Source organism: Panthera tigris, chromosome E3 (genome assembly GCF_018350195.1).
Source record: "Panthera tigris isolate Pti1 chromosome E3, P.tigris_Pti1_mat1.1, whole genome shotgun sequence".
NCBI classification, from domain to species: domain Eukaryota; kingdom Metazoa; phylum Chordata; class Mammalia; order Carnivora; family Felidae; genus Panthera; species Panthera tigris.
Window position 1 is genome coordinate 17454260 of NC_056675.1, and position 25995 is coordinate 17480254.

General features: G+C 50.3%; 1 protein-coding gene and 1 long non-coding RNA gene across 7 annotated transcripts; one reads left to right on the top strand and one right to left on the bottom strand.

Moving 5' to 3' along the window:
• Positions 1-346: 346 nt before the first annotated feature.
• On the top strand, positions 347-24793 carry ZNF629 (zinc finger protein 629). 6 transcript variants are annotated; one of them, XM_042971743.1, is made up of 5 exons: positions 347-437; positions 15288-15482; positions 16526-16747; positions 20771-20878; positions 21034-24793. In XM_042971743.1, the coding sequence occupies exons 4-5, from the start codon at positions 20806-20808 to the stop codon at positions 23565-23567; spliced, it is 2607 nt and encodes an 868-aa protein (XP_042827677.1). In that variant the 5' UTR covers positions 347-437; positions 15288-15482; positions 16526-16747; positions 20771-20805; the 3' UTR covers positions 23568-24793. The 6 variants fall into 6 exon arrangements, with proteins under 6 accessions (XP_042827677.1, XP_042827679.1, XP_042827676.1 ...); XM_042971745.1 differs by lacking the exon at positions 15288-15482; XM_042971742.1 differs by lacking the exons at positions 15288-15482; positions 16526-16747.
• LOC122234613 lies at positions 12226-18994 on the bottom strand. Its single transcript, XR_006212457.1, has 3 exons — positions 18879-18994; positions 12541-12737; positions 12226-12314 (listed from the first exon to the last, which is right to left on the bottom strand). It is a non-coding gene; the product is annotated as an uncharacterized LOC122234613 (long non-coding RNA).
• Positions 24794-25995: the final 1202 nt, after the last annotated feature.

Sequence of the window (25995 nt, forward strand, 5' to 3'; positions counted from 1 at the left end):
TAATGTACAGTTCAGTGGTGTTCAATATAGCCTCAGATGTTTAGAAGGAGCACAGAGCTAAGCATGAGCCTTAGATTCAGCCCACATGGACTTGAACTCCTGGCTCATCCTGTTACTATGTGGCCTTAGGCAAGTTACTTGGGCATTGGAGCCTCAGCCTTGTCATCTGCAAAGAGACACAGTATTGACTCCACAGCGTTGTGAGGCTGGAAGGAGGCCATGGGTATGAAGCCCTTGGCAGTGCTTGGCTCACAGAGTGCCTCAGTACATGTTAACCATTGTTATTCTAGAGCTTGGAATTCAGAATCAGAATCAGGTTGGGTTTCACTCACAAGGTCACATGGATACAGCTGGGTCCTAGATGTAGCTTCGGCTGAATCCTGAGCAGAGCCACCAGGTCGAGGGGTCTGTGAAGTGCTCCTGGCTTTCAGGACTGAGTAAGGGCTCTGCTCTCTGTTCTCTGGGGCTGCCTCTCCACTCCTCTGCATCACTCAGGGTTGGGGGAGTGGGGGTGCTGCTTCAGACATAGGACTGGACTGAAACTCGGTATCTATTGCTTCTCTGGGGCACTTCCTTACGGCACGTATATCCTCAGATATTACCAAATGCCTGCTATGTGCCAGGCAGTGTGCTAGCTGCTAGGGCAGTGCAAAGATAGATATGATTTGGACCCCTCCCTCAAAGATCTTATAACCTAAGGGGATAATACATGTGTGACTATGCCACTTACCCAGCTGGTAACTATTTCTTGATCATCTACCATGTGTATGTTGTATAACAGGCCCAGAGCGTGGCCTCCAGACATGCTGATGAGATGCATGGGTGGATGGAGCTGGTTACTTGGCTGGTTGTCAGGAAATGTTCCACACAGCAGGAGATCTGGCCAAGGACTTGCTGAATGGAATTTACTAACGGAGAGGGTGTGCGAAGATATGGTCCTCAGGTTCATTTGAGAGGACTTGAGGTCATTAGTCTGGCTGTATGTGAGGGTTCTTGTAGAGCCTTGAGTGGAAAGTTCAAATGGCTATAGGGTCCAAGAAAGAACAGGAAATGCATGGAGGCCGGGTGCTTACTCTTCTGTTGTCTTTACACATGAATGCCTCTTGGCTTACGATCCATTTGTGCACTTTTGATAGAGACACAAGAACCCATTACAGGAAAAACAGTGCAGCTGGTACTCGGGCTCAGAGACAGAGTGTACTTGGGGGTGGAGAGTGAAGCCCAGGGGCACAGTCCTATCTGAAAGGGGAACCCACTTCTCAGTCTGAATCACTTGCTTAGTCTAAGAACATAAGCCAACAGTTTCCAGCTCTGCCGACGCATCAAAAGCTAGAAATCTGGCTGTTACTGTTTTTTAAATGAAATTTCCCAGTTTTAAGGTAAATAGCAACTCGAATTTTGTAAAGAAATTGCCCACCAGTTGAAATACGCTTTCAAATTGTAACTACCAGTCTGTAACTTCTAGTCCGGGAACCAAGAGAGAGATCAGGTTAGAAGGATGGGCTGAAGCCAAGTTTTAAGTGGCCTTGAATGCTGTGCTAAAGCGTTTTGATTTGAGCTTACAGACGGTTTTAGTTTTTGACCAAGAAAGTTCTTGGGACAGGGGCGTGGCTTGATGCAAGACCTTGGGGACCGGTGGGGTGTAGAGTGACCTATGAAATAAGAAGGAAGCATTCTGGATGTAAGGTGACTGCAGTAAGGCGCGTTTGCGACAATGAAGTTGAAAGATGGTGGCAGTGGGACTGGAAGGACAGAATGGACAATAAAAAGATGAAGTCTAAAAGGAGAGGATGCGGGCAGCGGAGGGGAGTGGCAGGAGAAAAGATGGCTCCAATGTGACCCACGTCTGCCTGCAGAAAGGGAAGGGTGGGCCAGGTCGGGTGCAGCTTGCTGAGATTACAGAAACCAGCCCGACGCTCCGCTCCACCGCGGAAGGGGTCGGGAGCGCAAGGGCCTAACCAGCACCGCGCAGTGCGACTCCGCTCAGGGCCCGTCGAGCGCCTGGAACAAGCCGATTTATGAAACAGGCCGTACAAGCGAGTCGCCTACGAAACGGGGATGATGCCTCCGGCTTCTCCGGGCGGCTGTGGGGATTGTGGAGAAGGCGGACGGGCCGGCACTCCGGAGGGGCGGAATGAGCGGAGGCTTTCTTACCCCGGGCTCTGCAAGGTTCGAGGTCCCTCGGGGGACCAAGCTGCCGGCCCTTCTAGGAGAACCGCCCGCCCGCCTCGTGCCTCCCCCGACCGGCCACCCGGCGGCCGCGTTCAGAGCCGCCGCCTCCCCTCCCGGCCCGGTGCGTCCCTGGGCTTGCGGCATCCGGCCCTCCCCGGCCCAGCGCGCGCGGCGGTCCTTTCCGGAACTCTCCGGGCAGGAGCGCCCGTCGGGGGTCCCCTCTCCGCCCCGAGGCCCCGGCCGAGCGCCGCGAGCCCGGAGCCGGCCTGTGGGATTCCCGGAGTCCGGCCGCGGCCGGAAGTGCGCTTTCCTCCCGCCCCCGGCGGGGCCGCTCTAGCAGCCCCGGGCGCCGGCGTCTCAGTGGGAATAACCCCTTCGGCCCCAGCCGGCCAAAGCCGCGTCTGGCGGCATCCGTCCCCTTCTGCCTGCGAAGCGCTGAGTTGTCTTGTGTTCTCCCCGACAACGGTTGGAGGATTCTCGTGCCCCTATCAAGAGGACAGCGCCCAGCTCGCTGGGTTCATGTGCCCTGGGCGAAGGTGCTGAGCCACCTCGGACAGGTTATTGAACCTCTCTGAGCCTCGGCTTTCCTATCTGTAAAAAAGCACCGTAACTACCTCAAAGGTTTGCTGTAAGGATTCAGTGAACATGTAAACGACCTAGGAGAGGGCCATTCGCATAACAAGTGCTCAGTAAATGTTAGTTGTCATTGTTTCGATTTTTACTACTACCTCTGGAAAACGGACAGGTATTAAGAGGGTCAGTTTTGTGGCACGAGAATGAAGAACATGATAGAAATGATACTAAGAGCTACTATTTATTGAGGGCCTTCTTTGTGCTAGGTTCCTTATACACCTATCTCTATAGCCTTAGGGCAATTCTGTGAAAGCAGTACTATTATTCCCATTTTATGGATGAAATTAGGAAATGGGTGGATGTCAGCGTCACATTTGAACTCAAGGCCCTTCTGACTCCAGAGTGCATGCCTTTCTTCTCCACACTGCAGCTCTGATTTTGGAAACTTTTTCTGGGAATTCTGAACTAAACCATCAAAGCCAATAGTGCTGTCAGACATGGATATCCCATTAGTCCAGAGCTGAGGAGGCTGTGCAAAACCACCTAACTCCTGCAACAGGCTGAAAATAATGAACAGTGCTGGGGTGCCTGAGTGGCTCAGTTGGTTGAGCATCTGACTTCGGCTCAGGTCATAATCTTGCAGTCCGTGAGTTCAAGCCCCGCGTCGGGCTGTGGGCTGACAGCTCGGAGCCTGGAGCCTGCTTCAAATTCTGTGTCTCCCTCTCTCTCTGCCCCTCCCCTGCTCATGCTCTGTCTCTCTCACTCCCAAAAAATGAATAAATGTTTAAAAAAAATAAAAAATAATAATAATAATGAACAGTGCTGCCCCAGTATAGACGCTATCCTTGCTTAAAGAAAAGGATCTTGTGACCTTCCAAAGAAGCAAGTTGCAGGCATCCAAAGAAAGGCACTGAGTGTATGTACAAATTTTTTTAAATTTAATTTATTTTTTTATATTTTTAGTCATCTCTACACCCAACTTGGGGCTTGAACTCACAATCCCAAGATCAGGAGTTGCATGCTCTTCTGACTGAGCCAACCAAGTGCCCCTATTTTTTTAAGGATAAAACAAAACCATGTTTTCAGGTGCAAAAACAATTACCAAAGAGCCCAACCTTTGACACAACCTGTGGAAACCTCAGTGGCCAGTCAGACCGGCCATTTCTTCCTGCTTCCACTCTCAGGGTCCCTCTGGGCAGTTTCTAGTGGGCTCCAGCATTTAGTACTAAAGGTCTTTTGAGTTGGTGGAACCCTGGAGAATACAGTTAGGCTGTCCTTGTCTTTCATTCCCTAGGGATTTAGCAACTCTGACAGTCATGCAGGAAGGCAGCCCGGGGGTGGGGGTGGGGTGGGGTGCAGGCATGGAAGCTCTGAGGAAAAGGGCTGGCCGGCCACGGGAGATGAGGAACCAGAGAGTTTCTCACCTCCAGGCCCTTGGCCACACTGCTCCCTCTACCTGGTTTAAGCTTTGAGCAGGCAGGACATTGTGCATCTTGTATTCTGCACCCTAGAAATGCCAAGAAAGCTTTGAGTTTTCCCAGAGTCATTCTGCAAGTTAGTGGTTTAGTCACAACAGAGCACCGGGTGTCTCACATAACAAACCCAAGGGCAGAATGTGGACTATGGGGCCACCCTGGTCTGATGACCATACATGCTTCCTCCAGTCTTACAACACAGGGTAGATGATTTTTAATCAGATTTCTTTTATGTTTTTCTTTTTCACTTCTTTTTATATTAAAAAAAAAATTTTTTTTTGAGAGAGAGACAGAGCACGATTTGGGCAGGGGCAGAGAGACAGAGACAGAGTGGGAGACACAGAATCCAAACTAGGCTCCCAGGCTCCAAGCTGTCAGCACAGAGCCCAACACGTGGCTCGCACTCACGAACCATGAGATCATGACCTGAGCCGAAGTCGATGCTTAATCAACTGAGCCACCCAGGCGCCTCAACTTCTTTTTGTATTCTGAAAAAAAAAAAAATCATATGGTATAAAAAGACAAAAAGGAAAACAGGCTGTCCTCCTGCCTCTGCTTGTCCCCAGCCCCTTCCATCATCCCCTGAGCACTGTGACCAGTTTCTTGTGCGTCTTTCTAAAGATAGTCTATGCATATGCAAGTGTCTCCTTTCAGAAAAACACAAATATGGGGCGCCTGGGTGGTTCCGTTGATTAAGCATCTGACACTTGATCTTGGCCTCTTGATCTTGGCTCGGGTCATGATCTCAGGGTTCATGGACTCGAGTCCAGCATCAGGCTCTGCACTGGCAGAGCAGAGCCTGCTTGGGATTCTATCTCTCTCTCTCTGTCTCTCTCTCTGTCCCTTCCCCACTCACACTGTCTCTGTCTCTTTCAAACTAAATAAATATACGTAATAAAAATCACAAATATGACAACACGTTGTAGTCACTTGCTTTTCCCCCTGCTTCTTTCATATAACAACATATCTTGGAGAATGTCTCATGTCAGTTTGTACATATCTGCTTCATTTTTTTCCCCCACGGCTGCTGAGTATTTCATTATATGGATATGCCATAATTTATTTAGTCAACTTCCCTGTTAGTGGACATGTAGGTTATGTTCAGTCTTTTGTGATGGAAACAACACTTTGCTGAATATCACTGTGCACACCATGCCTGTAGGATCTAGAAGTAGACTTGTCAGGTCAAAGGGTGTACGCATTCTGAATTTTAATCAGGGTTGCCAAATTTTCCTTTTCCCAAAGAGGCAGTGCAGATATATGCTCTTACTAATAATGTTTGAGAGTGCCTCTTTCTTCCACATAGTCCATAAGCAAACTATATTTGCAAGCCTCTTAGGTTAAAAAAAGTATTTCATGGTTGTTTGTATTTGCATTATGAGATTTCTTTTGTAACAAACACTGGTAAGAGGGAATTGAAACCTACCACTGGAGGTGTAAAAATTTTTTAAAGTTTATTTATTTATTTTGATAGAGCGAGTAGAGGAGGGACAGAGAAAGAGGGAGAGAGAGAGAGAATCCCCAAGCAGGCTCCACACTGTCAGCACAGAGCCCAATGTGGGGTTCAAACTCACAAACCATGAGATCGTGACTTGAGCCAAAGTTGGACACTTAATCGACTGAGCGACCCAGGTGCCCTGGAGGTGTAAAATTTTTAAAAAGCACTGTGCACCTTGAATTAATCCTCATCTCCTGATCTGACTTGGAGAAGGAAAAAGAAAATTTGCCAATGAACGCTTTAAGCCACGTGACCCATTGGAGAAAAGACACAAAATCTGGAGACAAATGAAGTCTTAGTTTTCAAAACAAGAGAAACATACTAATAATACAAACCAAAGGCCAGAAAACTTGATGTTTAACTCAACGGGAATCTTAAATCAGACCATTAAACAGATGATTGGTAAGGCGAGGGGAACAATAAGGGTCTGGAGTCCTAAGGACTGCATTAAATCACAGCTCTTACTAGCAGGGTGACCATGGGCAAGTTATTTCATGTATCTCTGAACTTCTATTTCATCAGCATAAAGTCGAGGGAGAAATAGCCACCGGCGGAGTTATTGCAAAAAGTTTAAAATAACTCACATCAAATGCTTGACACGAGAGATATTCATTAAAATGGAAGGAAGAAGGTCAAATCCAAGCCCTGTGGGGCTACAGGCCCTAGACCCCTGAGCAAAAGGAAGATCACCTGGACACAGAACAGCTGGAAGCAGGCAGAGCTTGATCGCCCCTGTAAAAAGCAGGCTTGTCCAAACCTAGTGGTCAGATCTCAAGGGTGAAAAACCAAACAAACGGCAAAACCTCCACGTATTATCCCCCTTACGATAATGTGAAACAGAGCCATCTTCTTGCCAGTTGTGTATTTCTAGGGCCACGGGGTTTCATTCTTTGTGAATGCCCGCTGGAGCTGGCTAGGAGAAGATAATATTGTGTATCTACCAACCCCCTAAAGCCAAAAGATACATGTCGTAGGTAATCCCTTTACTGGGATTGCTTAAAGTGGGATGTGTGATTTATAGCCGTGCCTTTAATTTTTTTAATGTTTATTCTTTTTTTTGGGGGGGGGAAGGTAGAGACAGAGCAGGATCAGGGGAGGGGAGAGAGAGAGGGAGACATAGAATCTGAAGCAGGCTCCAGGCTCTGAACTGTCAGCACAGAGCCGGACTTGGGGCTGGAACTTACAAACTGCGAGATCATGACCTGAGCCACCCAGGCGCCCCGTTAACAGTGGCTTTAAAAGCTGGACTGGCTGAATTTATGAACTTTGCACAACCATGAAATATCTCCTACACCACTGGGGCTTGGTTTCTTCATCTGTCTCTGTGTTGGACTGGATTCAGAATTAGGGGATGGGGTTGAAGATATGGTCCTCTGCATCGCAAAATGTCATTTTGATGAGGACTCACAGAACTTTCTCCTAAGCCTCACATGGACTATGTACCCATATGCTTGGATCTCTAGAAAACTCAGCAAATCTGTAACACTTGTAGCAATAGCCTTATGTCATGTGTTTTCTTACCCACCTGGATTCATGTCATCATTCTCTCCTTTATACTCCCTTTGGGTTTGTTTGTTTGTTTGTTTTTTGTCTTGTTAATGACATTTACTACTTCCGCTACTATCAGTGATCATAGCCAATGTTGAGCAGCTGTGAGTCTTTTTTTTTTAAGTTTTTTTTTTTTTTAAGGTTTTTGTTCTGTTTTTTAGAGAGAGAGTGCAGGAGGGGCAGAGTGAGAAGGAGAGAGACAGAATCCTAAGCAGACTCCTCATTGCCAGTATGGAGCCTGAGGGGGAGCTCGAACTCACAAACCATGAGATCATGACCTGAGCCAAAATCAAGAGTCAGAGGCTTAACCAACTGACTGAGCCATCCAGGCACCCCAGGGGCTGTGAGTCTTACTAGATGCCAGGCACCTGTCATAGAATATGTGGCTATCTATAAATGCCTCAGGTCCTTTTCAAAACCAAACAAGGTATAAATAAAGAAACAAACACAACTGCCAGATCCCCTCATCTCCTTTATGGTAGCCACTTACAAATGTCTTTTTAAATTTTAATTAAACTGGGCTTCACGCCCCACATGGAGCCCAACACGGGCTTGAAGTTATGACCCTGAGATCAGGACCCGAGTTGTGATCAGATGCGCTTAAGGGCGCCTGGGAGGCTGGGTTGGTTAAGTGTCTGACTCTTGATACTGGCTTAGGTCATGATCTCACTGGTGATGGGATCGATCCCCGTGTGGGATCAAGACCCACGTTGGGCTCTGTGCTGACAGCGTGGAGTCTGCTTGGGATTCTCTCTCCCTCTCTCTCTCTCAAAATAAATAAATATAAACTAAAAAAAAAAATCACCCAGGTGCCCCAAAGGTATCTTTTTAATATCTGAGGCCGTATATATTAGAGAAAGGCTGTCCATCTTTGACTTCATGGTCCTCTTTATGGACCTTTATTTGTAAATGAACAAATCTACAAAGCAAAACAAAACCTCTTAGTAATCAGAAGCCATTATTCAAGTGTTAATAACCTTAAAAAACTCACACCCTAAGAGCCTGTGAGGAAAGCAGGGAAGGCTAGAAGGCCACAGAGAACTGCAGTCCCAGAATAGTCTTGCCTCCTTTACACAGTGAAAACAAGAATAGGGACTGAGCGCTCCCTCATGCCGGGCCCTGGTCTAAGGCTTGTCACGTGTTAATGCGTTAATCCTCACACCCACCCTATTATGTAGGAATTGTTTTCTATGGTTATAAGGTTACTAGGTTCACAGACGATGGAAATTTTCTAGATTTCATTTATATGGATTTCAGCAAGGCATGGAATCAAATCTCTTCTCACATCCTTGAGACAAGATAGATATAGTCTGGAAATCCTGCATTTGGAGTCACAACTAATTACAAGATTATGCACCACCAAAGCCAGGGAAATGCTCATAGATTTGACCCACTGTTTCTTTTTCTGGGACTGTCTTTTAAGAAAATGATCGAAATTTCAGAGATATACTCTCAGAGATGTTCACCAAATTTTATTTGTAAGAGCAAAAACTAAAGGCAGTGTAAATATTCGACAACAGGGCAATGACTCAGAAAAATATGGTGTATCTAGCAGGAATCATACAAACAGCCATTAAATTTTTTTTTTTAATTTTTGAACGTTTATTCATTTTTGAGAGACAGAGAGAGACAGAGCGTGAGAGGGGGAGGGACAGAGAGAGAGAGGGACACAGAATCTGAGAATCTGAAGCAGGCTCCAGGCAGGCTCTGAGCTGTCAGCACAGAGCCCGACACGGGGCCCAAACTCATAGACTGTGAGATCATGACCTGAGCTGAAGTCAGATGCTTAACCGACTAAGCTGCCCAGGCACCCCTAGACAGCCATTAAAATTTTGGCTGGGAAGACATTAAAGCACCAAAAACATAGAACTAAGTTTTTAAAAAAAGCTTAGAAAAAATATATAGGAAGGAAATACAGCAAGGGGCAAAAATAATTGAACTGGGAGCAGATGAAAAATGAGTAATTTCGCTTTTTAATATGTTAATTAGTATGGTTATGTTATTTTTTATTTTATTATTTTTTTAAAAGTAGGCTCCTTGCCCAATGTGAGGCTCGAACTCATGACACTGAGATCAAGAGTTGCATGCTCTACTGACTGAGCCAGCCAGGCGCCCCTACTTACATTATTTTTGTTAAAATTTTTCATTTAATGTTTATTCATTTTTGAGAGAGAGAAAGAGAGACAGAGCATGAGCAGGGAAGGGGCAGAGAGAGGGGGAGACACAGAATCCGAAGCAGGCTCCAGGCTCTGAGCTGTAAGCACAGAGCCTGATGTGGGGCTCGAACCCAAGAACCATGAGATCATGACCTGAACCAAAGTCAGACGCTCAACCGACTGAGCCACCCAGGTGCCCTTATATTATTTTTCTAGTACAAAAAAAAAAAAAAAGTATTTAAGCCAAAGGTGAAAGCTAACGCTAACTACTGGGGGAAAAAACGAACAGTCAGTATGTACACACACTTCATTCAATCTTCACACTCTTTGGAGCGGTCGTTTCCCTATTTTACAGCTGAGGAAACAGAGATTCGGAGAAGGTCCGGTGATTAGAACAAGGTCTCACAGTTGAATGTGGCAGAAACAAGAATTGAAACAAAGTCTGACTGGCTTTCGAGTTCGTCGACTTTCACTACCAGGTTTCTCACCATATGGGACAGCTGCCAATCTATGGTACCTTCGGGTGATTTACGGATGGGTGCCCCCTCGGGACAGACGGACTGCTGAAATTTTCCTTCTCTGGGCAGGCAGCCTCTACAACATGGCCTTTGGCTTTTGGATGAAGCCAGGGTTGAAATGCGATCATACCTGTCCCCGTCCGGCGCCTTTGTGTACAACGTAACCTGTACCAGCGCCCGGGGCAGCATGCAAGGTGGTGCCCAGGTGCTGGGACAGCCCCGGGAGAAAGGTGGCCCTCCCTGTTCTCCTTCAGGCCCTTTGATTCCACCCAGGGGAGAGTCTCATCTTGGTACTAGGCCTTTATCCCCTCTCAGCTCTCTCTGTGCCTCCGCCTCTGGCACCTTCTCACATACACACAAAAGGAACCCCTTAGGGGCATCAGTTAAGTCTCTGTGGCTCAGGTCATGGTCCCGCAGTTTGTGAGTCCGAGCCCCACACCCGGCTCTGTGCTGACAGTTTAGATCCTCGACCCTGCTTTGGATTCTGTGTCTCTCCCTCTCTCTCTGCCCCTCCCCCCCTCAAAAATAAATAAACCTTACAAAATAAAACAGAAACAATGCAAAAACTGAGTCCCTTAGACCCAAAGTCCTCACCTAATTATGCAACAATATATCAATGGTATTTATTAACATAATTTAATATTGATTGAATTTTGTACTGTAAAATTCACATAACATTTATAATTTCAACCATTTTGAGGTATGCAATTCAGTGACATCTAGTACATTCACACTGATGTGCAACCATCACCTCTATCTAGTTCCAGAACATTCTCATCACCTCAAAGGAAATATTGTACCCATTAAGGTGCCACTCCCCAATCCTCCTTCCCCCCACTCCTGGCAACCATTAATCTGCTTTGTGTCTCCATGGATTCGCCTGTTCTGGATACTTCATAGAAACGGAATCATAAAATATGCAGCCTTGTGTATCTAGTTCCTTTCACTTAGCATAATGTTTTCAAGATTCTTCCGTGTTGTAGGACATATCAGTAATTTATTCCTTTGTATGGCTTAATTCATTGTATGAATAGACACCACATTTTGTTTATCTGTTGGACACTTGGGTTGTTTCCACTTTTTGACTATTATGAATAGTGTTGCTATGAGCATTTGTATATAAGTTTTGATGTGGACCTATGTTTTCATTTCTCTTGGGTACAGACGTGGAATTGCTGATAGTTCTATGTTTAACTTTTTGCGGACCACTAAATTGTTTTCCACAGTGGCTGTGCCATTTTCCGTTCCCACTGGCAGTATATGAGGGTTCAATTGCTCCACCTCCTCACCAACACCGGTTACTCTCAGGTTTCTAGAAAATATTATTATGACTGTTCTTGTGGGTGCGAAGTAGGATCTCATTGTGGTTTTGATTTGCATTTCCCTCATAGCCAGTGATGTTGAGCATCTGTTCATGCGCTTGTTGGCCATCTGTAGATCTTCTCTGGAGAATGTGCAAGTTATTTGCCCATTTTTTAATTGAGTTGTTTGTCTTTATTGTTGAGTTGTTACAGTTCTTTATATATGCTGGATATAAGTCCCTTATCAGATATATGGTTTGCTAATGTTTCCTCTCCCATTCTGTTGTTGTCTTCACTTTCTTGATAGTTTCCTTTAATGTACAATATGTTTAAATTTTGATGAAGTCCAATTTACCTATTTTTTCTTTTGTTGCTTGTATTTTTGGTGTCATATCAAGAAACCATTGTCAAATCCAAAGTCATGAAGATTTACCCCTAAGTTTTCTTCTAAAAGTTTTCCAGTGTTAGGTCTTTGAACCATTTGGAGTTACTTTTGCATTGCATTCATTTTTACACTTACGATTTATAAGGAGCAATTTCCTAGTCATCACACTGACATTGAGTTTCCTTCTCAGATATTTTTCTTTCAGTGAAGGAAAATGCACTGAACAGAGGAAAAATATCAAATAAATAACAGTGCAGGGGGTACCCGGATGTGGCCAAGATGGCGGGTAAAACATAGGAATCCCTGCAGTAAGATTGTGACAAAAGGTGAGGGAGGTTCTCTAGGAGACACTGTAGTTCGGGAAGGAAGGGGTAGGATTTAGCTGGATTTTGAAAAAGGGAAGCCTCAGACCCGGAGTCAGAAAATCCAAGACCTACAGATCCCAAGTTCTCACAGTTGCTCTGTGACTGGAACATGTTAACTGACCTGTCTGAAGTCCGAATGTTCCTTTATGAGTAAAAAAAAAAAAAAAAAAGGGTGAGAATAACTGCCTTGTATCAAGAGAAACAAATTCTTTAATGTGAATGAGAGTATACGTTATAAAACAGTCAATGGGGGTGGATATCAGGGCCGAGACTCACGTTGGCTGGCATTTGAACAGGACCCTGATGACAGGTGAGACTTGCCCCTGTGGAGAGAGAAGGGGAAGCATTCTAGAGAAGGCTGGGGTGGAGCCTATGACCCAGTGTGTCGGTGGGATCACATTAGAGGGCTCTGAGAAAGGAGGCAGAAAGGCTGGTTTCAGACGGGACCCAACGCTCTGGGGGTTTGGGGCTTCATTTTTCCAGCCACAAGTCTAGGTTCCCTAGGGTGTGGCAATGGTGGAATCAGGCTTCAAGTGTTTGAGAGCTTACTGATTTAAGTGTTGTAACCTTGTGTGACAATATAATCCTCTCCTCCATCTGTCTTCAATCTCCTTTCCCATGCTTAGGCTACAGTAGAGCATCTGTTCCAAGGGTGCTGGAGACCTCTCTGGAAGGTTAGCCCACGTGTCACATATGGGTAGGAAATCATTTGAATTTGATTTAACGTGACTTGGATCAGGACAAACCTGAAAAGGAAATCAACGTGTTGTTTTAACCCCACGATCTCCATTCCAACCTTATACTCAATATTTACCGTTTAAAAAGTGATTTTGAGGGGGGTCTGGCTGGCTCAGTCAAAAGAGTGTGCAACTCTTGATCTCAGGGTCAAGCCCCATGTTGGGTATAGAGATTACTTAAAATAAATAAATAAATAAACTTAAAAAAATAAAAATGCATCCTTAAACAAAATAATATATATTCTGCAAGAATTATAATTATAATAAATAAACAAATAAATAGTAAAAAGTGATTTTTAAAAATTGGAAATCATCAAACAGAACCAAGAATCCAAAGGTAAGCCTTCCTCTTACCCCAGATCCTCAGTCCTCCTGCCCAGAAACCACTATCGTTTATAGGCACATATGTATCCTCCTCAAATAGTCAAACATACACAAAAGCATTTCAGAGAGTAATACCCTTACCATTGAGAACATTTGATCGTGTCATTTTGCAGATGAGATAACTGAGGCCCAGAATTGTGATGACTAGAGCTATTTCAGCTCATACCTTCATGCAGATACTTGGTAACAAAACTGTATACATATATTTATGTGCTTTTATTTTTTATTTATTTAAAAAAAATTTTTAAGCAGGCCCCGTGCCTAACACGGGGCTTGAACTCACAACCCTGAGATCAAGAGTAGCATGCTCTACCGACTGAGCTAGCCAGGTGCCCATATTTACTTTTATTTGTATTTAAATTATATATATCTACATTTACTTACCCAACTATATATGTGGTTTCCTATAGCTTAATCAAAGTTATTGTCAAAATATAAAAATCTATTGGGGCACCTGGGTGGCTCAGTTGGTTAAGTGTCCAACTTTAGCTCAGGTCATTATCTCGAGGTCTGTGGGTTTTGAGCCCCGTGTTGTCTGTGCTCCAGCTCAGAGCCTGGAGCCTGCTTCAGATTCTGTGTCTCCCTCTCTCTCTGCCCCTTCCCCACTCACAATAAAATAAAAATATAAAATAAAAATATAAATATAAAATATAAATTTAAATATAAAATATTTAATATATTTATTATTAAATAAAATATAAATAAAATAAAAATATAAAATAAAAATATAAAAGTTCTTAATTTTCAAAAATTAAAAAAAACAAACAAAGCCCGCTATTGATCATGAGGCCGGAGGAGAGGCATTCTGAGGGTGAACAAAGCGATGCTTTTCAGAAGAACCGTGGGGGACCAGGTGGGTGGGAAGAAGCCAGGGGGACAGGAGGCTGGAGAACCTGTCAGACGTCACTGTGGTAATTCAGGGATGAGAACCAGGGGGTGACGGTGGCCTGGGGCAGGGGGGACAGAAGAAGTGGGCAGAGTCAGCAGGGGTGCCGTATGCCTGAGGACCTACTGAGGAACGGGGTTCGCAGGATGGCCCTTCAGGTCTTGGGGAGCAGATGACTAGGTATCGTGTAGAGAAATGGAGCTGGTGAATCTGGACGACTGTGACGTGGACAGGTCTGGCAGGCAAATGGAGAGAAAGAACAAGCCTGCAATGACAGGAACAGGGCTAGCCACTGACACGAATGATTTTTGGTACTGACCACGTTGAGCTGGAGATTTTTGAGGAAGAGAACGTAAGGGAAGGTTGTGGCTCCGAGCCTTAGGGACATGGTGGTTAGGAGGCACCAGGAGGGTAGGACTTGATGGGAGCGGCCTTAGGGAGCCGCTGTAGGTTCTTGAGCAGAGGATTGACTGATCCTGGCATCTCAGAGGTAGAAGGGATCTCCTAGCCCTGGGACCCTGCTCTTGTTCCACATTTGAGTTCCACACTCATAAAAAAGCAGCCCCCAGTACACCCTGTGGGTGTGCACATCTCCAGGGAAGAAGCGTTTCCTGCTGGCATCTGCCGGAGCCTCCCCTGCCGTCCTACTGAGCAGCCTTCTCAGCTCCACACTCTCAGCCTGAGAGCGGCCCCCTCCGTACAGCAGATGGTTGGAGCCTCTGCTCAAGGCCCCGGGTCGTCCCAAGTTACACACTCCCTGTGTCTCTCAGGACACAGTTTCCAGGCTCCTGATTCTCCTTCCTGCCGGGCAGAGGGCTGTGCGCTCTGACGAGAAAGAAGGAGGCAGCCCTGGCTAGAGTTGATCACCTCTGAATTCTTGTATCATCTCATTTACCCCTCCCGTCCCTTTGGGAACCAAGGCCCATCTTTCTAAGGAAGAAGCCAAATCCCCAAGAGACAAAGTGATTGCCCAAGACCACAATGAGCGGTGAGGACAGAGCAGGGTGGGGACCAGGGTCCGCCTCTAGGACCTCACTGTTCTCACAGCAACTTGGACCTTGGGATACAAGGGCGTGCGTTCAGGGGCCATGTGGAAGGCCACTGAGCCCTGACCGAGAACAACGTGGCGGTGGGCTGTCCATGAAAGGCAAAGGGGGGTGGGTATCATCCTCCTCTTTCTAGGAGTTCCCCTGCCAGGAGGGTCTCCTTTCGGGCCGCTGTGCCAGCTGCCCGTAAGTAACAGGACAGCATACTGTCACCTACAGTCAGAGCACCTTTTGCTTTCCTAGGAGCAGGACAAGCAAACTGTTGCTGGAGGAGGACGGCTTGGACTGACCGGGTGTGCTCCACCCTGCAGATTCCTCTCTTCAGCTCCTGGAGCAAGATGAGGGAGAGGACTGCAGGGCTGATTGGTTCCAGACACCCCTGAGCCATTCGGAGAGTTGTGGTTAGGGGCCATGTGACCCTAGAGTCAGCATGCTTAGGTGTGAAACCAACTCTGTCCCTCGGAAGCCATGTGCAAGTGATTTCCTCTATCCTTGGGCTGATAATACTGGTTTCATGAGTTGTGAAGTTTCATGGAGCCCTTGGGATAGGTCTGGCGTGCAGCAAATACTCAATGAACGTAACTACTCAGAGGACATCATCCTTGGATTTATTACTCTAAACGTGGCGGACATAGACCAAGGGGTACAGAATCAGTACCTACAGTCAAATGGGTGTTGGAGCATCCACAATGGATGATCACTGATAAACTGAGACCACCTCTCAGCTTCATGGTTGGAGTCACAATAGGAGCCACAGGGACTGACAAACTAGAAAGCCCGTGGCCTTGTAAGGAAGGAAGCTACTGCCCAGCCAGTTGCTGTCATGTGAAAATTTGGGTCTTGTTGCCATATCTTTGGATTTTCCAAAGAAGTGGGAAATTTGGATTTGTATATGAAATGTACTGATTTTTAAACTTGTTGGGTTTTTTTAAGTCATGTATTTATTTTGAGAGACAGAGCAATTGGTGAGAAGCACAGAAAGAGGGAGAGGGAGAGGGAGAGGGAGAGGGAGAGGGAGAGGGAGAGGGAGAGGGAGAGGGAGAGGGAGAGAGAGGGAGAGGGAGAGGGAGGGAGGGAGGGAGAGAGAGAGAGAGAGAGAGAGAATCCCGAGCAGGCTCCACACCATCAGTGCAGACAGAGACTGACGCAGTGGCTGGAACCCATGAATCGCGAGATCATGACCTGAGCCAAACTCAAGAGTCGGATGCTCAACCGACTGAGCCACCCAGGTGTCCCTAAAAGTACTAATTTCTAAAAGTGGCAATTAATTTGGTTTAAAAACCGCACACATAACAAAAAGGGTGTAGGCCAATTTAAACTCTTCTGTGAGCCTCCAGGGCACGGCTTTCCCATAAACTCACCGCCCCCCCAGGCCAGGTCAGGCTTCTGCAGCCCTTGGAGGGGAGGAGACGGTAGTGACGGTTGGATCTGCCCCGCAAGCCACTCAGATCCCAAATCCTCCTCTTCTGCACCTGTCTCAGAGCAAGGGTGTCTGAACTGTGAATGAGATTGTGCAGCCAGAGCCCAGCTTTGCCCAACTTTGCCACATCTGACCCAGAAACAGCTGGAAGAGATGGGAGGATGACCATCCCACGTGTTGTGTGAATTGAGCACCTAGTACATGCCTGTCACTGTTCCAGGAGTTGGAGAGACAGCAGTGAGTCCAAGAGGCCAGCCCCTCCCCTGGTGGCACGGACATTAAGGTGCGTGCGCACAGGAGGGAGGCACAAGTACAGACAGACGCAAACATGCAAATGTTCCGTCAGGGGTGATGCATGCTGTGCTGCGAGAAACAGAGCAGGGAAAGGGAGACCAGGAGGGGCGAAGGCCCTGAGGTGAGAGTGAGGTGTCTGTCAAAGGTGATGGGAGCCAGAGATAAGATGCGGACATGCCTGAACGGAAGGTGCGTGAAGGAGTCAGAGATGAGAAGTGAGCAGGGGCAGGGCCCAGTGGGGCTCTCTCTCCTGGTGACCACATTCTCTGAACCCCAGATGTAGGCCCAGAGGAGCTGCCGTCCTCTTTAGTGATTTCTGACATACAGTTTGTTCCCGTGCTCGCTCCCTCACATCCCTGGGCAGATAACCCTGTTCACACTCTCCTGTGAATCTTTTGTGTCTATAACATGCACACTATCAGACGTCTTCTTGAGGGTGGAAAGCCCGATTCTTGTTCGGCTCTGAGATCTCTCCACCTCTATGTTCCCCACAATACAAACGTGTGCAAGTGAAATAATGACCTGATCTTAAGCATGTTACCGCACTTCTCACATCTTAGTTTCTTTTGCTGCAAAATGGGAATAATCATGGACTGTGGTGAGGAGGGAGGAGATGAAGGCTTTAAAACCTGGGAGCCCAGGTAACCTGGGCCTTGGGAGGCCACTAGTGTTCTCAGGTTTTTAAAGGTCTCTCTAGCTATGAGCTATGAAAGGCCCTCCTTGGTCAGGGAATCCCCATTGACTTCCCTCCCGCCACCAGGGCAGCTAAGGGGGAAAGAAGCATGCTAGAAATCCCTCCTGGCTGCGCTTGTCCTTTCAGCCCAAATTCTTGTTGCCATGACTTATGATTTCATTTAAGCCATTTTTAGTCTGTAGGATGTTCCCTCCCACACCACAACCCAGGCTCATCTGAGCCCCATCCTTGGGTCTGAGTCCCAACAAAGGCAGGCCCAGGGGACAAGCAGCCACCAAATCCAAGATAGGGCTTTCTGGGAGTGGCTGGCAGAGTCCCTTGGAGATGGAGAGTGGCCAGCAATCTGGAGACCCCCACTGGCATCTGGGTTCCCCCGAGATTCTCCCGCTAGAGACAGAGAGAGGGGCGTCGCCTCGGCCACCTCCCCGCTCCCCGTCCTCTTTTTTTTTTTCCCAGGCTGCGGGAGGCGAAGGGTTAAATCCCATAGAGCTGATGCTCTGACTCCAGGCTAGAGGGGCCCGGGAAGCTGGGGTCACTTCCTGCTCCGTCCCAGTCACCCTGAACTGGTCCCCGGGTCCTCAGCCTGGGATCACCCCTTGAGAAGGACCCCAGAGTCCTCGGCGTCCAGCCCGCCCCCCGAGGCAGGGCATTCAAGGGGTTAAGTCCCCTGGGGCTGGATTCTGCCTTCCGGCCTTCCCCAGACCCCAGAGCCGTGAGTTGGGGACGCCTGGGTTCCTGGGGGGTGGCCCGGAGGGCCCGGGACGGCCGCCGGGAACAATGGGGCGCGGGAGGCGGGGGCGCGCGGGCCTGCGCCCCCTCCCCGCCCCGGGCGCCGGTGGGGTGGGGGCCGGGCCGGGGCCGCGAGGGGCCGAGGATTCTGGGAAGAGCGCGAGGGTCTGGCTGTGGGGGAGGGGAGGGAGGGCGTGAGCATTCTGGGAAGAGGGAATTGGGCCGCCGGCGGGCCGGGGCGCCGCGGAGCGCCGGAATCCTGGGGGCCCCGCGGGCAGGGGAGGCCGGGATGCCGGTCTCCGGCCCGGGAGCCGGAACAGGGTCGTGGGTACCGGCCCGAGCAGAAGTCCAGGGTCCGGGCTGGTGCGGGCGTTGGGGTGGGGGGGTGCCGGGGCCAGGGCGGCTGCATTCCCGCAGCTGCCTCCATGTCAGGGTCACCCTGGGCCGCTCTCCGCACCTCTGTGAGGCAGCCTCCTGCTTCTCTCCTTCCTTCTCTCCTTCCCTCCGCAGCTTGGCTGGAGCGGGGTCCAAGGCCGGTGCCCTGGGGTCTGGGCCTGGGTGGGCTCTCAGCACTTCTTGTCTCCCTTGGTGTTCCCACTTTCCTACTCCATGGCGGCCTTGGCTTTAACCCTTTCCCTTCTGCTCTGGACAGCTGAGCTTGAATTTCTCGGGACATTCAAGGTACATGAGCTCTTACCTGTCCTAGGCGAGCACAGCAGGCCTCTTCAGAATAGGCAGCCCCCAGCTCAGCGGAGGCTCCCTGCCTCCACCACTGCAAAGACACTTACAGATGGGGGAGGGGGCATCCTCATAGCCTACGTTGCTGCAGAGATGAAGAAATTAATTTACTTCCCAAAATCTAACTCCCATCCCTCCTGCTGCTGTTTGGCAGGGTCCGGCTAGCTCCTGCTTCACTTTGGTTGTCTCCCAGCTGCCTCCTCATGAGTCTTTGCCGCGTCTTCTTGCACCACTGCCCCCATACATGCAGTGCCCATCCCACACAGCCACTCAAAGCCCCGGGCCTCCCCAGGGACTCTGTTCAGGCTCTAAACATTGTGGGAACCTAGAATTTAGCTCCCGTGGACTTATGCCCTCATCCTGGAATCCTATCACCCTTTTTGGAGTGATAGCTACCTATGTTTTACCTGGAGGCCACTCTGGACTCCTGTTCCTTTGCTGCCATCCCCTTGCAAATTGACCTTTAAAGGCATTAGGCCACCCAGGTTTTCCAGGAACAGGGGCATCTCATTCATCTCACCTTCATTCATTCAACAAAACTTAGCAAGCACCTCTTTATGTGTCAGGCACCGTCCTAGGCATGGGATACGGCACCAACAAAACAGAGCAAATGAAAGAGAAGAAGGGGTGCCAGGATGGGCGTGATAATGGCAGGCTTCGGTGGGGAGTACTGTTTTGAGATCACAGGTGCAGACTGTCAGGCCTAGTCACTGGATTCAGCAAGTCACGGAAACCTCTTGGTCCTGGGAATTTCTCTATCTCATGGCCAGCAGGTTCTGTCTGAGCTGTCTTCACCATCTCCTGCCAGCAGCCCACATTTATGAGTTTCACGTGACTCCCAAGGTCATCTCCCTCTCGGAGGCCAGGGCAAGCCAGACACAGAACCTTGCATTTCTGGTCTTAGTGCTGCCACTTCCCAGTCTGTGACCTTGGAGAAATCTCCCTGCGTGTTGATTTCCTGATCTGTAAAATGGACAACCTGATTCCTGGGGCCCCTAGCAGGCCTGTGGGGAGGATTGGGAGAGATAACAAGGACACCACAGACACCGTGTCAGCTGCTGGGCACCCTCCACACACCTGTCCCTTCTCCCTTTGCCTTTCCACTTCCCTCTCAAGGTCATTCCTGCTGAAGCCCCCGATGGCTTTTAACTGCCACCACCGCCCCCCACCCCTCCTCCCCACCCCGGCTGCTCTCCCCCTCCCCGGCTGCTTGACTTTCTTTCTGTGTGGATAACAGATAACGGGAAAATGCCCCAGTGCTTTTGGAGAGCCCCTGTCCCCTCAGGGAAATCTGATTGCCTTTTTTTTTTTTTTTTTTTTTTTTTAACTCTTCAAGTGTTGTGTTCCAGGCACTGTCAGTTCTCTGGGCTCATAAGGAAAGTTTATTGGTCCCAATTAGCAGCCCCATTAAGGAGGAAAATTAGAGTCTTAATGAGCTTCCTCTGATTAGCAAAATAACAGGTTTCCCAGCCTCTGGGCATCAGAGGGGTTGGGTGAGAGCCTCCTTCCCCTGTGGGTGTCAGATACTTCTCTAGCCCCCAGTCTGGGTTCAAAGGGTAATGGCTGATGAGCTTTTAATTACACTCCTAAACTCACCTACTGGCTTAGTTGTGCGCTGAAGATCTGGAGCAGGAGTCAGGCCTGCAGGAGTAGGGGGCCCACGGTGAGAACTGAGAACGTGAGAACGGACGCCCAGAAAAATGGGGAGGTGGGAAGCTGAAGTTCACACAAGGAGTAATAAGGCCTGGGGCCGGCGGGTGAAGGAGTGGGGACTTGGGGAGTAAAGAAAAGCAGATGAACTCCATTGTGTGTTCCTCTCTCCACCCCCACCCCCACCCCTGCCCCCACCAGGGTCCCTGGAACACTGGGCAGTCCTGAGCTCTGGGATGGAGCCTGAGGCGGCGCTGTGGGGCCCAGATCTGCAGGGTCCTGAACAGAGCCCCAACGATGCTCACAGAGGTGAGGGGCACAAGAAGGGACTGCGGTCCTGACAAGACAGCGGCCCCAGTTCAGGGAGGGGCCCAGACTCTGGGGGAAACCCAGGGGAGGGAAGAGAGACCCGACCCCGCGTTCTGAAAGGAGATGGGGGCTGGAGACTCCCTTTCTCTCTGTAGGTGCCGAGAGTGGGAACGAAGAGGAGAGCCCTCAGCAGGAAAGTTCTGGGGAGGAGATCATCCTGGGAGATCCAGCTCAGAGTCCAGAATTCAAGGACCCATCAGAGATGCCCCTGGAGAGACCCTCCCAGGATCCCGCAGTCCCCGGGGACCCCCCGACCCCACCGGGTCACCCCAACCCTTTGGACCACCAGACCCCCCTGGACCCCCCCGCCCCCGAGGTAGTCCCTACCCCGTCTGACTGGACCAAGGCCTGTGAGGCCAGCTGGCAGTGGGGGACTCTGACCACGTGGAACAGTCCCCCGGTGGTCCCGGCCAACGAGCCCAGCCTGCGGGAGCTGGTGCAGGGTCGCCCCTCCGGGGCCGAGAAGCCCTACATCTGCAACGAGTGCGGCAAGAGCTTCAGCCAGTGGTCCAAGCTGCTGCGCCACCAGCGCATCCACACGGGCGAGCGGCCCAACACCTGCTCGGAGTGCGGCAAGAGCTTCACGCAGAGCTCGCACCTGGTGCAGCACCAGCGCACGCACACGGGCGAGAAGCCCTACAAGTGCCCCGACTGCGGCAAGTGCTTCAGCTGGAGCTCCAACCTGGTGCAGCACCAGCGCACGCACACGGGCGAGAAGCCCTACAAGTGCACGGAGTGCGAGAAGGCCTTCACCCAGAGCACCAACCTCATCAAGCACCAGCGCTCGCACACGGGCGAGAAGCCGTACAAGTGCGGCGAGTGCCGGCGGGCCTTCTACCGCAGCTCGGACCTCATTCAGCACCAGGCCACGCACACGGGCGAGAAGCCCTACAAGTGCCCCGAGTGCGGCAAGCGCTTCGGCCAGAACCACAACCTCCTCAAGCACCAGAAGATCCACGCCGGCGAGAAGCCCTACCGCTGCACCGAGTGCGGCAAGAGCTTCATCCAGAGCTCGGAGCTGACCCAGCACCAGCGCACGCACACCGGCGAGAAGCCCTACGAGTGCCTGGAGTGCGGCAAGAGCTTCGGCCACAGCTCCACCCTCATCAAGCACCAGCGGACTCACCTGCGCGAGGACCCCTTCAAGTGCCCGGTGTGCGGCAAGACCTTCACGCTGAGCGCCACGCTGCTGCGGCACCAGCGCACGCACACGGGCGAGCGGCCCTACAAGTGCCCCGAGTGCGGCAAGAGCTTCAGCGTCAGCTCCAATCTCATCAACCACCAGCGCATCCACCGCGGCGAACGGCCCTACATCTGCGCCGACTGCGGCAAGAGCTTCATCATGAGCTCCACCCTCATCCGCCACCAGCGCATCCACACGGGCGAGAAGCCCTACAAGTGCTCCGACTGCGGCAAGAGCTTCATCCGCAGCTCCCACCTCATCCAGCACCGACGCACGCACACGGGCGAGAAGCCCTACAAGTGCCCCGAGTGCGGCAAGAGCTTCAGCCAGAGCTCCAACCTCATCACCCATGTCCGCACCCACATGGATGAGAACCTGTTCGTGTGCTCCGACTGCGGGAAGGCCTTCCTGGAGGCGCACGAGCTGGAGCAGCATCGGGTGGTTCACGAGAGGGGCAAGACCCCAGCCCGGAGAGCTCAGGGCGACACCCTGCTGGGGTTGGGCGACCCTGCCCTGCTGACGCCACCCCCCGGAGCCAAACCACACAAGTGTCTTGTCTGCGGAAAGGGATTCAACGACGAGGGCATTTTCATGCAGCATCAGCGCATCCATATTGGAGAAAACCCCTACAAAAATTCAGATGGCCTCATCGCACACCCAGCCCCCAAGGCGCCTCAGTTCCGACCCCCCAGGCTCCCTTTCGGAGGGAATTCCTATCCAGGTGCTGCCGAGGGCAGAGCCGAACCCCCAGGACAGCCCTTTAAAATGCCTGAAGGGCAGGAGAGCTTTGGGCAAAGGCTGGGCCTGCTCTCCTCCAAGTCCTACATTTGTTCCCACTGTGGAGAAAGTTTTCTGGATCGGGCTGTGCTCCTCCAACATCAGCTCACCCACGGCAATGAAAAGCCCTTTCTCTTTCCTGATTATAGGATTGGTCTAGGGGAAGGGGCAGGGCCCAGTCCCTTCCTAAGTGGAAAGCCCTTTAAATGCCCTGAATGCAAAAAAAGCTTTGGCCTCAGCTCTGAGCTGCTGCTGCACCAGAAAGTGCATGCAGGTGGAAAACCCCAGAAGAGTCCAGAGCTGGGGAAGAGCTCTTCTGTCCTCCTGGAGCACCTCAGGAGCCCCCTGGGGGCCAGGCCCTACAGCTGCTCAGATTGTGGGGCCTCCTTTCTCGATCGCCTGGCGCTCGTCCGGCACCAGGAGACCCACACCCAAGAAAAGTCCCCCACCCCCGAGGAGCCCCTTCCAGAGCCAGCCACCCTGCCCACAAGCCAGGAAGATGAGGGAGAGGCCCCCACCCCCACAGGGAGCAGCAGCCATGGGGATGGGGAAAACCCCAAGACCCTCTCGGAAGAAAAGCCCTATTTGTGCCCTGAGTGTGGAGACGGCTTCGCAGAAGTCGCGGCCCTCCTCCTCCATAGGAGCTGCCACCCAGGGGTCACCTTGTGAAATGAGTCTGGAGACCAGGGGCCTCTCTCTCCTGAGAGGAACACTGGCTCTCCCCAGAAGTTATGTGGGGAAAGGAGGAAAACCCTATCAGATTGTAGAGAAACGGAGCATAAAGAACCCTGGGTATAAATAGTGCTTTTACATCAGTAATGAGAAACCCTATAAAATTGTTGGTGGGAACCACTTATAAGAGGCAGTAGAGAAAAACTGTTGGGTTAGAAACCCTATAAATATGTAGGAAAAAAAAAAAAAGCCCTTTAAGTCTGTAGCAGAAAAACCCTATAAACCATAGTGGATAAAAGCCCTATTAATTGTAGGAAGAGGTCCTAATATGTCTCTAGACAACCCTATAAAACTGTTATCAAAATCCTTGTGAAACTATAGGGTCGGGGAAGTGCAGGGAATCCAATGGCATTGACTCAAGAGGAGTGACCCTCAGAAGGTGTAGAAGAGCCTCCCATGAACTTGTTCCACAGTGTTCTCTCCCCCTAGAGTACGGGAGGGAGCCTCTCTCACCAGAAGACTTGGACAGTGACACTGAGGAAAACGCTCAGCTGGGGACTAGTGTGGGGAGAGGCGAAAAATAAGTGATGCGGAGCCCCCAGACCCCCAGACCCTCAGAGAAGAAACGACCCAAGAAACTAGGAAGAGAAAGTCCAGCTCGCCGCACTGGGGGTTCCTTGGGATATGAGGCCAATCTTAGGTGATTGTGTGTTAGAGGAAGAGGCCCATGGAATTCCTCATCGGGAAGAATCAAAAAATGGGGAAGGAAAAAAAAGTGATGGCGAGCCTTTTTAAAGGCTGAAATTTGGGGTGCATAGAAACTTTAAGAATACTGGGAAGCCACCGCAAAAATTGGGGGGCAGGAGGGAGATTTCTGTTCGTGCTTTGAGGAAAGCAAACCAAGGTGAAGCTGTGGATGGAACCCAGCCAGTTCGGGGCTGCCCAGTCCTCTCTGTTTCCGGGAGCTTGTTAAACTACAAGTGCAAGCAGATCCCAGCTCAGGCCGCCAGGGCTCCCCCCAGCCAGGCAGGATGGGGAACTTCTAGTCTGAGAGGCCTCCGGGGCTGGAGGGTCCCTCCTGCCCATTCTCAGGTCTCACTGTCAGGAGGTTTCTCCTGAAATCTAACTGCCACCAGGTCTCACTTCCTCGAATTCTGTCCTTAGTGGAGAGGGGGAACCGCTGCTAGTCGACCTCCAAAGAATAAAGCCCTTCAGAGACTCAAGGCCTGTGTGTGGTTAAATCCTCCCTAGACGTCTCTCCTTCAAGTCAGTGAGAGTCATGTGTGGGTTCTCTGTGGCAATGAGGGACAGCAAGTCGACGGAATAGAGCGCTCATCACCCAGCAACCTGCTTTTAAACCTCACTTATTCATCTGAGCTGCTCGCGAGGCTGCTGGCAGGATGAGCCAGCCTGCACGTAGTGGCGGGGGTCCAAACACCCTCCCAGACTGGGCCACGGGTCCCTGAAGAGCATACGGAGGCCTGGCCACCTTCCTCCCCCTGGTACTTGGAGCTCTCTGAAGTCGTGACGCCCCGGCCTGATCGTGGTCTTGGATGGGGACAGATCCCACCCACTTGGCTCCTCTCCTCCTCAGCCAGCAACCTTCGGAGGGAAATGGGAGGATGAGAAACACATTCCCTGGCCCGACCCATCTCCTGTCTTCACACACCACACAGTTCCACTCTTTCATTAACGCCGCCAGACCCGCTAATGTGACTGTGTGTGGCAGGGGAGAGAGACTGCTGCCCTATAAAATGGTTGAGTGAAAACTCTTCAAACATCTGTAACAAGAACCCCACAGCGTCACCCTGGAGACCCTTAAGGAAAGCGAGGACTCTGTCCAGTGCTGGGTCTAAAAGAAGTGCCCACTGACCCACGCTGGTACCACTAACGCACTGTGGTCCTGGAGTCAGAACTGAGATGCCGGGTGAGGGGGCCCTTCAGGAGTCGCATCCCTGGAGAGGGCAACTGGACTCCTCAAAGCTGTGGAAGAGACCTCTAATTCCATTACCCAAAAGCTCAAAAGGTGAAAGCCCTTCACCCTTCATCTCTCCTGCCCCCAAAGGGATGACCTTGAATTCAAAGGATCAAAATCTAGAACACTGCAAGAGGAAAAACCCAGGCCTGCTGGAGAGAAGGAAAAGGCAGGTCTTGGATGATTGTGGGGAGACCCTTATGCCATTTGTGTAAAGCCCCACCCCACCCAAGTGCCAGGTCAGAAAGCACTACTGAGAGGGGAGAAGGAGCCTGCCTGCCGAATCTCTACTGACAGAAGCGTCAACAAAGGGGGTGTCCCTATGAGACTGAGGAAGAGGAGACCATTCTCCAAGTCAAAGATTTTTTGTTAAGGTGATAGTAGAAAGAAACTTCAGTTGTAGAGACAAACCCCTTGTAAAGCTAGAAGCAGCGCCCCTCGAAAACAGGT